Source organism: Cajanus cajan, chromosome 9 (genome assembly GCF_000230855.2).
Source record: "Cajanus cajan strain Asha chromosome 9, NIPB_CcT2T_4, whole genome shotgun sequence".
NCBI classification, from domain to species: domain Eukaryota; kingdom Viridiplantae; phylum Streptophyta; class Magnoliopsida; order Fabales; family Fabaceae; genus Cajanus; species Cajanus cajan.
This window is the reverse complement of record NC_138525.1, coordinates 55,834,404-55,848,210: the sequence shown is the minus strand read 5'-3', so window position 1 is coordinate 55,848,210 and position 13,807 is coordinate 55,834,404. Positions and strand designations below refer to the sequence as shown.

General features: G+C 29.1%; 1 protein-coding gene and 1 non-coding gene across 2 annotated transcripts; both read left to right on the top strand.

Annotated features, from left to right (window-relative positions):
• Window positions 1-5,745: 5,745 nt before the first annotated feature.
• Window positions 5,746-7,717, top strand: LOC145952194 (uncharacterized). Its single transcript, XM_083064418.1, has 5 exons — window positions 5,746-5,842; window positions 6,052-6,344; window positions 6,434-6,565; window positions 6,727-6,837; window positions 6,930-7,717. Exons 1-5 carry the CDS (start codon window positions 5,746-5,748, stop codon window positions 7,032-7,034), a joined length of 738 nt encoding a protein of 245 aa, XP_082920544.1. The 3' UTR covers window positions 7,035-7,717.
• A 991-nt stretch (window positions 7,718-8,708) lies between these two features.
• On the top strand, window positions 8,709-8,814 carry LOC145952230 (small nucleolar RNA R71). The gene has a single exon (XR_014429909.1). It is a non-coding gene; the product is annotated as a small nucleolar RNA R71 (small nucleolar RNA).
• Window positions 8,815-13,807: the final 4,993 nt, after the last annotated feature.

Sequence of the window (13,807 nt, the reverse complement as noted above, 5' to 3'; positions counted from 1 at the left end):
TAATTCACATTCACATGACAAACTACAAATTGGAATCATTCTTTAGTCACGAATAGTCAATAAATGCTTATTTTACCTTCTAATCCCTGTGGATACGATATTTTTACTACTTGAACGACCGATATACTTGCCATGTTTGATAGAACAAAAAGTGAATTACAGTTATAACAAAAGTATTTCAACGGGAATCTCAACACTTGGCCATCTGCTTACACTACTAGAAAAATTCATATTTGTGACGAATTTTGTGACGGAAAAAATAGCATCGCTAATAGTGACAGATTTTGTGAGGGAATTTTAAGTTTTGTGACGGACTAGAATTTATTGACTTTTGTGACGGATTTTGTGACGGAATATATTCTGTCTCTAAAAATCCGTCACAAATTTCGTCACTGAATCAAAAAAAAAAAATTTGTGACGGATTTTGTGACGGAAAAATTTTCGTCTCTAAAAATCCGTCACAAATTTCATCGCTAAATAAAAAAAAATGTTTGTGACGGATTTTGTGACGGAATGAACTTCGTCTCTAAAAAATCCGTCACAAAGTTCGTCACTAAAATGAAAAAATTTTGTGACGGATTTTTCCCTCTCAAAATTCTGTCACAAATAGGTTAAAATATTTTGTGAAAAATTTGTGACAAATTGTTTCCTCTCAAAATATTAAATTTTATTTATGAAACTTTTATATTTAAGAATTATGCATAATTAAAGAAAATATGTTAAATTTTTTTTAAAAAAATAATAAAATTAAAAATATTTTATTTCATTAAAGGACTGAAAAAATTATGAAATTCATTTAATTAAATAAAAAATTGTCAATTTTGAACATAAGAAACTAAGACATTCATTAAAAATATTTAAAAAAAAACTTGTGAAATTAAAAAAAAAAGAATATTAATTTAATTTTGGCTTAATTACATTTTTGATCCCTCAAGTATTGTAATTGTGCAATTTTGATCCCTAAGATTTTAATTGGATAATTTTAGTCCCTAAAGGATTGTAATTGTGCAATTTTAGTCGTTTAATTTTTAATTGAACAATTATAGTCCCTCAAAAATCATAATTGTGCAATTTGAATCTCTCCCATTAAAAATTTAATAATTTTAAAATTTTAATATATATATATATATAATAATAATAATAATAATTTAAAATTATACAATTATTTGCTTATTTAAGTTAACATATACTATAATTTTTATTAATGTAACAAATGATATATATTTATTATTACTAAATAAATAAAATTTATATATTATTAATAATTTAATATTGCTAATAAATTAATATCAATAATATTTTTAGTATATTTATAGATAAATTGATAATTTGATAAATATAAGTTAGTATATATTAATATACTTTTACAAAAATATAAATATAGTAGATATATAAGATATGTATATTTATATTTTTGTAAAAGTATATTAATATATAATAAGTTATATTTATCAAATTATTAGTTTATGTATAAATATACAACAGAACAATCAAAAAGCAAAATATAAACTTACATAGTTTATTTGTTTCTCTCAGGTTCTCTTAAGAACCCACAGAGTACTCTAATCCATACAATAAACATCTTACTCATATAATTGTCTCTTACAATTGCATTCCTTTATGGTGTGTTTGGATGAGTAATTTTACAAATTCAAGGAATTTGAAATTCTTGATATTTGAATTACTTTGATTTCAATTTCTATCATTGTTAAAATATTTTGTTTGGATAAGTCAATTCAATTTTTTTTAAATTTTAAATTGTTAATTTGGATATGATAATATGATTCTATCATGATAAAATTGCTTTTAAAAGGATATTTATATGTTGAGATTTTTAAATAAAATTTTATAAAAAAAATGTTAACCAATTTTTAAATATTTAATAATTTTAAAAATTAATTTAGTTAATATTTAATAATTTTTAAAGTATTTTTGAATATTCAATAATTAAAAATATGAAGATATAAGATAAAATATATAAGTGAAATAAGGGAAAAAAATATGAGGAATTTCAAATTCTTACATTTTTGGGAGAATTTGAAATTCTACTATTTCAAAGAATTTCACAAATGCTTGGAATTCAAATCAAAAGATTAAATTTTTATTTGGGTTTTCTTTCATGAGGAAGAAGACGAACTGCACGAATATAAGTGCAGATGCGCCGAGTAATCGATTACATTAATATGGTAATCAATTACCCCTTTTCAGATTCTGTGCATTTTGCCCCTGGTAATCGATTACACTACTCTGTAATCGATTACATATATCAGAACAAGCAAACACGCACTGGTAATCGATTACATGACCATGGTAGGCCACTAAACCAAAAGCAGCTGATAGTCAGGGCGCAACTGTTTTTACTTAAGAGCGTAGAAGCCCAAGTTTGAGAACGACCCGTTTTGGGCTACTTAAAAATCAAAATATTACAAAAATTAATTTTCATAAATATTCATTATTAAAATACTAATAATTATTAAAAACCTTTAAAACATTCTATAAAAGTCATTAAAATAACTATAAGAAGATAATGTCCACAAATATAAAATAAATAATAATTAACTAATTTATTTATTTATTAAAAAATATCTTTCTAATTTCATAATTTTTAATTTTATATATTTCAAAAGTATTAATTTAGTTATTTATTGAAAAATATAAAATAAATAATATATATATATATATATATATATTTCAAAAGTTGAAATGAAATAAGAGATCAAACATGTTTAATTCAAATCAAAACTCATCTATTTTTGAAATTAAATAGATATTCATACATCTCATGCAACAAGGAATACAACAGAACAATCAAAAAGCAAAATATAAACTTGTATAGTTTGTTTGTTTCTCTCATGGTTCTCTTAAGAACCCACAGAGCACTTTAATCCATACAATAAACATCTGACTCATATAATTGTCTCTTACAATTACAAATGCATTCCCTTAGGTTTCTCATAGGAACCATAGAGATATTAAAATTATACATTTATATTTAAATATAAGAAAAATAACAAAAGAAGCATGTATATCCAGAACGGCCCGTTCTGGAATCACATTTTAAGGTACAACAGCCATGTCTGGAACAAGTTTAATATTGATTAAAAGATAAATAAAAGTATACAAAATTTTAGACTTATAAATTTCACTTTATTATATAAATCAACAAGTTTAATATTTAAAAGATAAATAAAAGTATATATAATTTCAATATATTATTGTAAATTTAATATCTATACTAATATATAAAGGGAATATAATTTTCAGTAACTACTTTGGTCTCCATTTTTTTTGGACCATTATACCCTTTTATGTTAAAAAGTTAGAAAAAAAATTTTTAATCAAATTTAATAATTTGAAACTAATAAATCATTTTTACAATAATTACTTTTACTTTTTATTTTTACATGAATTATTTTATCCTTTATTTATTTTTTAATAACTACTTTTTTATGAGTAATTTTTTATTTTTTTTCTTTTAATTTTTTTAATACAATGCAGACACGAAGTGCCTTTTTCTTGCTAGTAATTATAATAATAATTATTTTATTATCTTTATATTTAATTTATTGTAAAATAATTAAATTATTTTATTATCTTTATATTTGATTACTTTGTACGTTTATTAATTTTTGTATGTGAGTAGAGTAAATTACATTATTTTAAAAAAAATATTGTGTTTTTTGTTATATATTTATGTTAAGATAATTCTATAAGATATAGTTTAGATATACTAGTTTATCCTCTCCTAATTTCTAGTTTAGTTTCCTTAGTACTTGAATCTGAATGATTTTCATGTTATTGAATTGATGGATACAATAAAATAAATAGACATAAAACATAATCAATCCCTAAAGTTTAGGAATTTAGATAAAACTGACTAAGGAAACTAAACAATAAATTAAGAGAGTATAAACTAGTATATCTAAACTATATCTTATAGAATTATCTTAACAATTTATATTGTTTATAATATAAATATATTTAAACAAAGAATTTAATTGTTTCGGTAATAAAAAATTCATACGTAAAAATTAAATTCAATATATAATTTAAATAAAATTAGGTATATACATTCTAAATCAATTATTCATCTTTCAATATAATACTTGATTTCTTTTGGTTATGATATTTTAATATATTTTATTTAAAATATCAATTAACATATTTTATTATTTTTTTATTTAATTTATTGTAAAATAATTAAAATATTTAATTTAGCATCATTAAAAAAATAACCATTATAAAATTTATTTTTTTTAGTTTTATTATTTATTATAATACATTTTAGTTACCGTATTAACCAAAAAATTATTTTTAATTAAAATATATTTTTGAATTTTAGTTAATTCATTATCATTCACTCACTTTATTAAAAAGTGATAAAATTTAATTAATTTTTAATTAATTTAATAAAATAAAAACTTTAAAATAAATATCTAAAATCTTTAACAATTTCTTAAATACAAATATTTATTTAACTAATTTTAATATATACTAAATTTAATATTAGAAAATTTATAAATATTTTAGTTATAATTTTTATTATCTTTTGATTTAATATTGGATTTATAAATGAATATTACATTAACTCCATTGATTATTTTAATCCTTGTATTTAATTTTATTATATATAAAAATTATTTACCTAATATATTTTGAAATTATTTTCATGAATCTTGTTTTATTTCAATTGATATTTTAAAAGTTAGGCTTAATCATTCGATTCAATGGATATAATCGTGTTAGTTTCATTATTTAAAAGCAATTGACTTATACAAAAATTAGTAAGAATTTGTGAAATAATTATAAAATGAAATATTTTTTAGTAATTAAAAAAATTATTATCCTTTGATTTTAATTTACTCATAGATGTTCATAGTATTTAACTTATGATATATACACCTTCTTTTTATTACAATTACACCTACTTTGTTTAAAAAGGCTAAAATTACTGATAGTAGAGCTCGAATCCATACAAATACTTACGTAGAGAAAATCTTAAGTCTTCCCCTTAACTAATTGGGCAAACCACCCGCTGGTTCTTTTTGATCAGTTTTTAATACATCACAATGCGCTTCCTTACTTTTTTCTCTATCAAACAGAATATATGACCGTTTGACAGAGTTTTTTTTATTCACACATTTATTTTAAAGTTTCGTGTTGAAATAAAATCCCAACACAGATTAACATATTTTATTATCTTTTCATTTTAATTTATTCTAAAATCTTGGGAATATTTAAGTTAACATCATTAAAAAAACACCATTATAAGATTTTAAAATTTATTTTTGATATAATTATTTATAAAAAATACTTTTAACCATCATATTCACCAAAAATATATTTTTAATTAAAATATATTTTTAAAATCTAGTATCAGAATATTTATTATGGTTTGATTGGCTAGGAACTAAAATTTGTAGTCCTTTTTTTTATAAACTGATTGAAGAGCCGTAATTTAGTGCTTCAATTCATATCATTAAGGCATTGATTACTTCTCACATTTAGGGTTAATTTCGTGGTTTTATCATGTTTGCTAATTGTCATTTGAATTATGGGCCTAATTGCAAAACTAATCAAATTTCTGTTTCTGGACAGTTTGACCTTCTCTCGGTTTTTTGGCCATATCTGGAGCTACATGACTCCGAATTGAGCAATCTTGGTGGCGTTGGAAAAAGCTACAAATGTCTCACTAATGTGCATCTCCTAATTCGAAGTCTAAGATGGTCAAAATGGAGCCCGAAAATGACCCACGGAATCTGGAAACGTTTTGGGCCTTGTTTTGCAATGTTCAAATCAGTTTGGGCCCAATTTGACCCAAGCCTTCTAGAAGGGCAAAAGGGTAATTTCAAAAACCCTAAAAGAGGGCAGAAGGGAGCCCTCTTCTACCCGCGCCTCCCTCTTTCACCTCCTAACCCTACACATATCCCTTTTCCGCTCCACAAAGCCAAATCGCCATCGGCCTCCAAGATTCCGGAGACGGATGCTTCCGCGGAGGCCGCTAAATCTGAGCACGATCAAGTGCCCTGTTCCGCCATCGCCCCCATCCAGCGCCGCTCCCCCTCTTCCTCCGCCCAGCCCAGCGCCAAGAAGCTCTTCTGCGACCAAGAGGACCTCTCCCTCCACGGCTTCTCCACGATCCACGTCCCCCTCAACCTCCACTCCCTTCTCACCAAGGGCCGTTCCTCCCCGTCCTCTGCCGCTGCGTCTCTGACCCCTGCTGCCCGCCCAGACCCTCTGCCCTCCCGCCCCTCTTGCCCACCTTCCGGAGGAGCTTGTCCGACCTCTCTCCCTTGCCTCTGCCTTGTATCAACTGCGAAGAAAATACTGCACCCGACTCCCTGGTATGGACGGTTCTTGAAAAAGTTTTGATCTTTCTTGGATTTGGAATCGTGGGTTTTGTTTCTTTTTTGATGGGTGTGTGTGTGTGCAGAGGCTGAGAAGGATGAAAGATCGTTTGAAGGAGATGAAGCAGTTGTGGGATGAGGTTATGGAAGATAATGACCAAGAAGATGGAGGAGGAGAAGACTGTCAAGTGCATGAACATGACAAACTCCTGCCTAAGGTATTCTTGATTTTCGACTATGATTCTTTTGTCTTTTTAATCACCAACAAGATATATAATAATGAATCAAGAAAAAACATTTTATCACAGACATTGAATTCTGGTAGATCTGACCTGAAAACATGAAGATAATGTTTTCATGAATTTATCATTCTTGGCAGGACAAACAGAGAACCAAGGTAAAGGAGAGGATTGACAAATTTGTCAAAGAAAAGTTGTTGGACTTCTGTGATGTTCTTAATATTCAAATAAACAAGACCAATGTGAAGAAGGCAAGTCTTGTCATAATAATATATACTGATTTCATTTGAGAAGAGAGTTTAGTACTTTTGGAAATTAAATAATTAAATGGATATGGTTTCAGGAGGAGCTGTCGGCAAAGCTTTTGGAATTTTTGGAGTCCCCCATGTTACAACTGATATTCTACTTGCCGATAAAGAGCAGGTTTATTCTTTATAGATTATTTTAATCAGTTAGACACTTCTGCATGTTTTAAGTTGTAACAAAAGTAATTTGCATCGTTGTATATCATTTCATTGATTGAATGTTAAAATTGATAGTACCTCTCTGTTTTCTAACAAATTGTCCATTCTTTATTTTTTTTAGTTTGAGATTGTTTTCTAACAAAATATATCCATTACAAACACATGAGAAAATCACTAGTCATTAAATGCTTCTTGGAATCTAATTCATATTCTTATCCTTATATTTAATGAGGTTGTGAAGAGTAGAAAGACAACAACGACGATGAGGAAGACTATATTGGTTAATGATATTGTCAAGGTTCTGGAGGGTCCATCTAAGGTCTGTTATCTCTGAGACTATATTTGAATTTTTGTATGATTTGATTTGGAACATGTTGCCTCTATTAATTGTATGTTTGGTAGATAGGTATAAGGTCATCACTATATAAGCAATCTAGCTTAGTAAAATTAGGTTGCTTCATGTGTATTGTTTGAAGGGGTTTCTTTGCCTAAATGTGTGCCTTGTGGATTTTGATCTCTAAATGATGAAAAGTATCATGGCTATGGATATACTCCAATGAAGCTTTATTGTCATAGTTACACTGATAGAGGTCATTCATTATTTTTCATGTGTTGTCTTGCCGATTAAGCACATCATTAATCTTGGGAACTCCTCTTGATGTCTGTATTGTTCTTTTATCTTCATTTTAAATGATATCATGCATTTTCATAAAAAAGACTTGATATTTTTGTTTTGATTGAAATTGTTTCAATAATAGGCTCTGGTAATCGATTACAAGAAATAGGTAATCGATTACCAGAGAACCTTTTAATAAGTAAATTTCGAACATATGATGTCTGGTAATCGATTACATGTATAAGTAATCGATTACCAGACTCTTAAAAACAATGGTTTCCTCAGATTTAGGCATCAACAGTTAGTGAGGGATTCATCCCAGTTTGTGACGGATTTAATCCCTCACAAATTGCGAGGGATTTAATCCCTCGCAAATTGTGACGGATTCTACTTAATTAAAGTCATCACAGTTTGTGACGGATTTAATCCCTCGCAAATTGTGACGGATTCTACTTAAGTAGAGTCATCACAGTTTGTGACGGATTTAATCCCTCACAAATTGCGAGGGATTTAATCCCTCACAAATTGCGACGGATTTTTATTAATTTCTAAACATTTATTGTTACAAATTAGTGACGGAAATTATATTGTTTGTGACGCCTTAATTCCGTCACTAATTGTGACGGAGAAAATAATCCGTCACTAAATATTTTGTGACGCCAAATTTTGTGACGGAATCATTTCCGTCACAAATTCCGTCACTAACTGATTTGTGACGGATTTTTTGAAGTTTAGTGACAGATTTTTTCCCTCTCTAATTTTAATTTTTCTAGTAGTGTTAGTCAGTGCTTCAATCTGTTGAGATAACAGCTTGTTCTGAGCAAGGATTGCATCATTAGTACTGAGATCAAGAACTCCTCTTTTATGAGATTGATGTCTTCCATGTTCTGCTTGGTGATCAGAAGATGCCAAAGATTCTATAATTTGAGTAGCTTCTTCTGGGCTTACAGTCATCATGGTGCCACCAGCTGCGGCATCTAATAACATCTTCACCTCAGGCTTGATTCCATTAACAAAGAAATTGAGTTGAGCTATATCCTCAAACCCGTGGTTAGGACATTTTCTGAGCAATGACTTAAATCTTTCCCAGGCTTCACAAAATGGTTCATCTGCACCTTGCCTGAAAGTAGTGATTTCTGATTTGGCCTTAATATACTTGGATGAAGGATAAAATCTATTCACAAACTTGTTTTCCACATCACCCCAGCTTGTCAAACTTTGATTCGGGTGAGATTGTAACCAAACTTTAGCTTTTCCTGTTAGAGAAAATGGAAACAACCTCGAGTATACAGCTTCCTCATCACCTTCAGGAATTCCCATTGTTCCACATAACTCAAAGAAATTTGAAAGGTGTGAGTATGGGTCCTCATGATCAAGACCAGCAAATTGTTGTGAGCTAACCAAAGTAAGGAAGGCAGGCTTCATCTCCATGGCTCTAGAAGTATTTGGAGCTGCAATGCTAGAGAAATGCCTAGGACCATGTTGTTGTGCATAATCACCTAGGGTCCTTCTAAGAGGCCTAGCTGGTCCATGTCCACCATTATGAGTTCCTGTTCCATCTTCAGTCATCTCTGCTTCAAGGAATGGTTGATTTGATGAAGTAGAAGAACTTGGAAGGTCTTGCTATTGTTTTTGGAGTCTCTCTAACTGTCTAAGCCTTCTTGTTCTACTGTTGTTCCTCCTTGCCGTTCTCTCAATTTCAGGATCAAAATGCAAATCTTCGGCTGGAGTTTTTCCTCACATGCAACTTCAAGAAGTCTGCACAGCAAGGTGAGTCCACAAAACACAACAAGACAAATATCTCTATATATTATAAATATTCACACAATGAATTATTTACACAATTAAAAAATTACAAGATTAAGAATTACTAAATAGCACCAAATCCCCGACAACGGCGCCAGAAACTTGATGATGGTTTTCGCAATCTCAACACTTGGCAAGTGAACCAAGTTTCGAAGTAGTATTCAAATATCGTCTTCAAGGATTTGAGTGTTTAGTAATGCTTGCTCTAATGATTTAAATGAGAATGTTGTTATGATTGTAAATGAGTGAAGATAGGGTAGAACCACACAATAAACTAAAAGTAGTAAAGACAATGGTTAAGAAACAAGGATTGGTTCAAAAGTACTTGCTAACTCGTAGATCTTCTTAAAATAAATGCGATTCTAATTTCATTATTTCCACGTTCATTAAGTAATCCAGCAAGATTCCTCAAGGTTGAATCCTAAAGTCATTAAGCTCAAAACATGATTCCTCCATGGTTTAAGTTTAACACTTCGCATTAAGAACAATGACTTGAACAATGTGACTAACCAAATCAAGTCTATTCCTAAAACAAGAAGTGATTAGGTGCAAGATTCAGTTTGGGTTTTCGAAAACGTTTTCCAACTGGATTCAAAAAACCAAATATTCATACAACGGGTGATCAAGCTGATATAAGCATTAAGAGAAGAATCAAGCACAAATAATGAGATCAAAATGCATATATTTAAGAAGAAGAAGATTTAGTAGTTACATCCAACCAATCCTAATGAGTTTAGCCACACATGGCCATTACAAGATCTAATAAGTAAAAGAAGAGATTACAAAGTAGAAGATGAGAACAAGGGGTTGGACTTCGTTCCCAAATGACCCAGCTGCCCAAGTCTTCGTTCTTGCTCCGTTTCTCCCTTCACGTGCTTCTCAATGTGTTTTTCTCTCTATTTTTTCGTCATCTCCTGTTTCTTCTCTTTTTCCCCTTTTATATGAGCTTCAAAACAGGGCCAAAAAGTAACTTTTACTCCCACAGCTGCAGCTATAGATCCACGGCTATGGTTGTGGAGAGTCCTTCAGGGTGAAGAAACCTTCAAGGCTGCAGCTATGGTTTCACAGCTATAGCTGTGACAACTCCTTCAAGCTTAAGGAACCTCCAACGCTCAAGCGGTGAAGCCACAGCTATGGTTGTGGGTCTCTGTAGTTTTTGCTGGGCCCTGGGTGCTTCCATGGCTTTAGCTGTGAGTCCACAGCTTTAGCTTCAACTCTCTGGAGCTTCAAAGTGCATTTCAGATTTCCACAGCTATAGCTGCAGATCCACAGCTATAGCTCCAACTTTCTGGACCTCTATATCCTTCCCAGACTTCAACAGCTCGAGCTCCAGATCCACAACTATGGATGTGGATCTCTGCCTTGCCAAAAATCCTGCAAAAATGAGGAAATTCCTTAAGATTGCTACTACTCCTCTACTCTTATAGTATAACTTAATTCTTTAAATTAAAGGGGTGAAATAACATATATATTATCTACAATTACCCAAAAAAGAGTATCAAAAGTTGAGTGCGAAACAAGCCTAAAAGACACTCAACAATAGTGACATGACAATTTTTTTGTAGTAACATATTTGGGTGGAAACTTAGACATGATCTTTGTCACTTTTTTTGTAGTGACATATTTGAGTGGGAACTTATACTTGATCTTGTTCTATGATGTTAGGAACTTTAAGCCATTTGTTTTTCTTTTGGTATAGACAGAGGAGCCCCATCAAGGTCGACCCAACATATTTTGAGGCCTAAAGTAAGTTTTGAAGTTGGACCTGGTTTAAAGATGAGAGAGAATGACAAAAAAATCAATAGTCACCCATAAAAAAAGAACTTTTAACAAAAAATTATAATACTAGGATCAAACCTCACCTCAGTCTTTATAATGCTAAGTTTAGACAACGACTAACAAATCAAAGTTAATATTGATACAACTGATTCATTTAGTTTTATAAGTAAAAAAAAATATTTTAAAGGCCTAAAATTAATATTTGAGCTGCCTTATACTTGGGCTGGCCCTAAGCCCCGTTGACTTTGTTAGTTTCTCTGGACTTCATTTAATGAATTTCCAAATTTCCAATATATGAAGCACCAACTCATGTGCAAGCCGTAAATTATCCCAAGTTTTTAGTTTTGATTATATAGAATAAACATTTATTTTGTACATTTTTAGTTAATAGGAAAGTGACAAAGCATTATATAATTTATTTGCATAAATTTGAAAACAGAAACGTTTAAATAAAACAAAGATGCTACTGTTTATTGCTGATGTTTCCATGACGGTTCTGTTCTCAACTTATGAGATAATTTTTGTGATTGTTGTTATATGTGAGATTCTCATTTTATGATAAATAAGAAGGAAAGAAAAAAAGAAAATTATAATATTTATAAAGTATGATGGATCCATTCAAATTAAATCAAGGTTGTTATATATATATATATATATATATATATATATATATATATATATATATATATTAACAAGTAATTAATTTGGTATTTTTTTAGTAAATTTGGTTTGTGTGATTATTAAATTTGTTGTTTACTTTTATTTTGGTTTTTCAATATAGGCATTGGATGAAACATTTTCATGTTTTGGCTTTTTTATTATTGGAGGATGTATATTAACATTCTTGTAATGTCTGGGCAGCACTTATATTGATTAATGAGTTTGAAACATTTTTATATAATAATAAAAATATATTTAAATTAATTATATTTTATCAAATATTTTATATTTACATATTTAGAAAATAATTATAGAATATTTTATAAAATATTAATATTAATATTTTATAAGAATATTATATAATAATAGTCATAAAATAGTAAATATGAAAAAATGTTCTATTTTGCTCTATTTAATTTTTTTATACTCAATCAAATACTAAACATGATAGAAATATGTATGTAATTAAACATAATGTTTTGTTGTGTTCAACAAACACCAAACGCAAAATAGAACACATAATTTCGTTCTATTCTATTGTTACCAAATGCAATATAAATACATTATTATTATGTTTCATTTCGCTCTATTATGTTTCATTTTGTTCTATCCCACTACCTAAAAGATTTACATTAAAATAGTGCCGGTTGGTGAAAGTTAAAGGAAAAGAAAGTCAACTTTAATAAAATAAAAATTAGTATATATTATGAATATAATATTGCGATTAGCGTTTATGAATGACCTATGGTAGACCATAGTGTGATTTACTAGGAAATTGTTTAGGTTTTCAATGTTAATTTTTTTTTCTCGTTAACTATTTTTTTTTCTCAACTTTATAATTACTTATAATAACAATATACAAAGGTGATACATATTTTTAAGATATTTTTATCTTTATACATTTTTTATTTACTTTCACAGTCTTTAATATAACTATTTATTCTATCAAAATTATCTACTATTCTCTTCTTCTTTTAACATAGGTGTGAAGTGTCTTTTTTCTACTAATATATATTTTAAAAGTAAAGTAAGATTGTAATAATGAATGTGTGTAGTACTCCCTATTTTGCATAGTAATATCAAGAATTCAAGTTTAATTAATCATAATAATTCTAAAATGATCTGAAAAGAATCCACAAGTTGCTATTAAAATCAAATAAATACACTGCAGTCCTTCACGACATAAAATAAACGAAAGTGCTTAACATTAACTCTAAAACTTAATTAGAATAATAGAATTCTTAATCTAAGTCCCTTGGTGTTACATTATCATAGCACAATGTGACATCTCACAAGGCTCCTCTTCTTTCACATCATTATTATGATGATCATCACCTACAAAACGCTCAAAAATAGGACAACGAGAAAAAAGGAGTGAGAAACATCTCATTCTAATATATTTATACACAAATATATAAGATAAAGTAATATTCCATAAGCCATATAAAAGTTATGCTTCAAACAATAATAATCTCACAACTTTAACATCAATCCACTTACATTAACACACTTATACTCTACATTCTCAACCTATTGAATTCCACCTCTAAAACTATATATGAACATAACTACTTCGTAACTCAAGATCCCAAAAACTCTATTCATGGCTCAAAGACGTATCCTTGTCGCTCGAAAACAATTACTCATGGTTTGGAGGCAAATACTCATGGCTCGAGGGCAAATACTCATGTTTGTGACACATCTCATACTCATGGCACGTCTCATATTCATAATACACATATCATATGTCATTGTTATACATATCTCTTACTCTTTATTCATATCTCATACTCAATCGTTACACATATAATTTCATACCATATAAATTTCCAACCAATCATCTCATCCCTTACACATGTCGTAACATCAATCCATTCACATATATTCCTCATCACA

Bases quoted from the DNA above. Each gene is read 5' to 3' on its own strand.
- LOC145952194 (XM_083064418.1), top strand. From the start codon at position 5,746: ATGACCCACGGAATCTGGAAACGTTTTGGGCCTTGTTTTGCAATGTTC. The intron at 6,345-6,433 runs GTATGGACGGTT...GTGTGTGTGCAG, and splicing joins ATACTGCACCCGACTCCCTG to AGGCTGAGAAGGATGAAAGA. The intron at 6,566-6,726 runs GTATTCTTGATT...CATTCTTGGCAG, and splicing joins ATGACAAACTCCTGCCTAAG to GACAAACAGAGAACCAAGGT.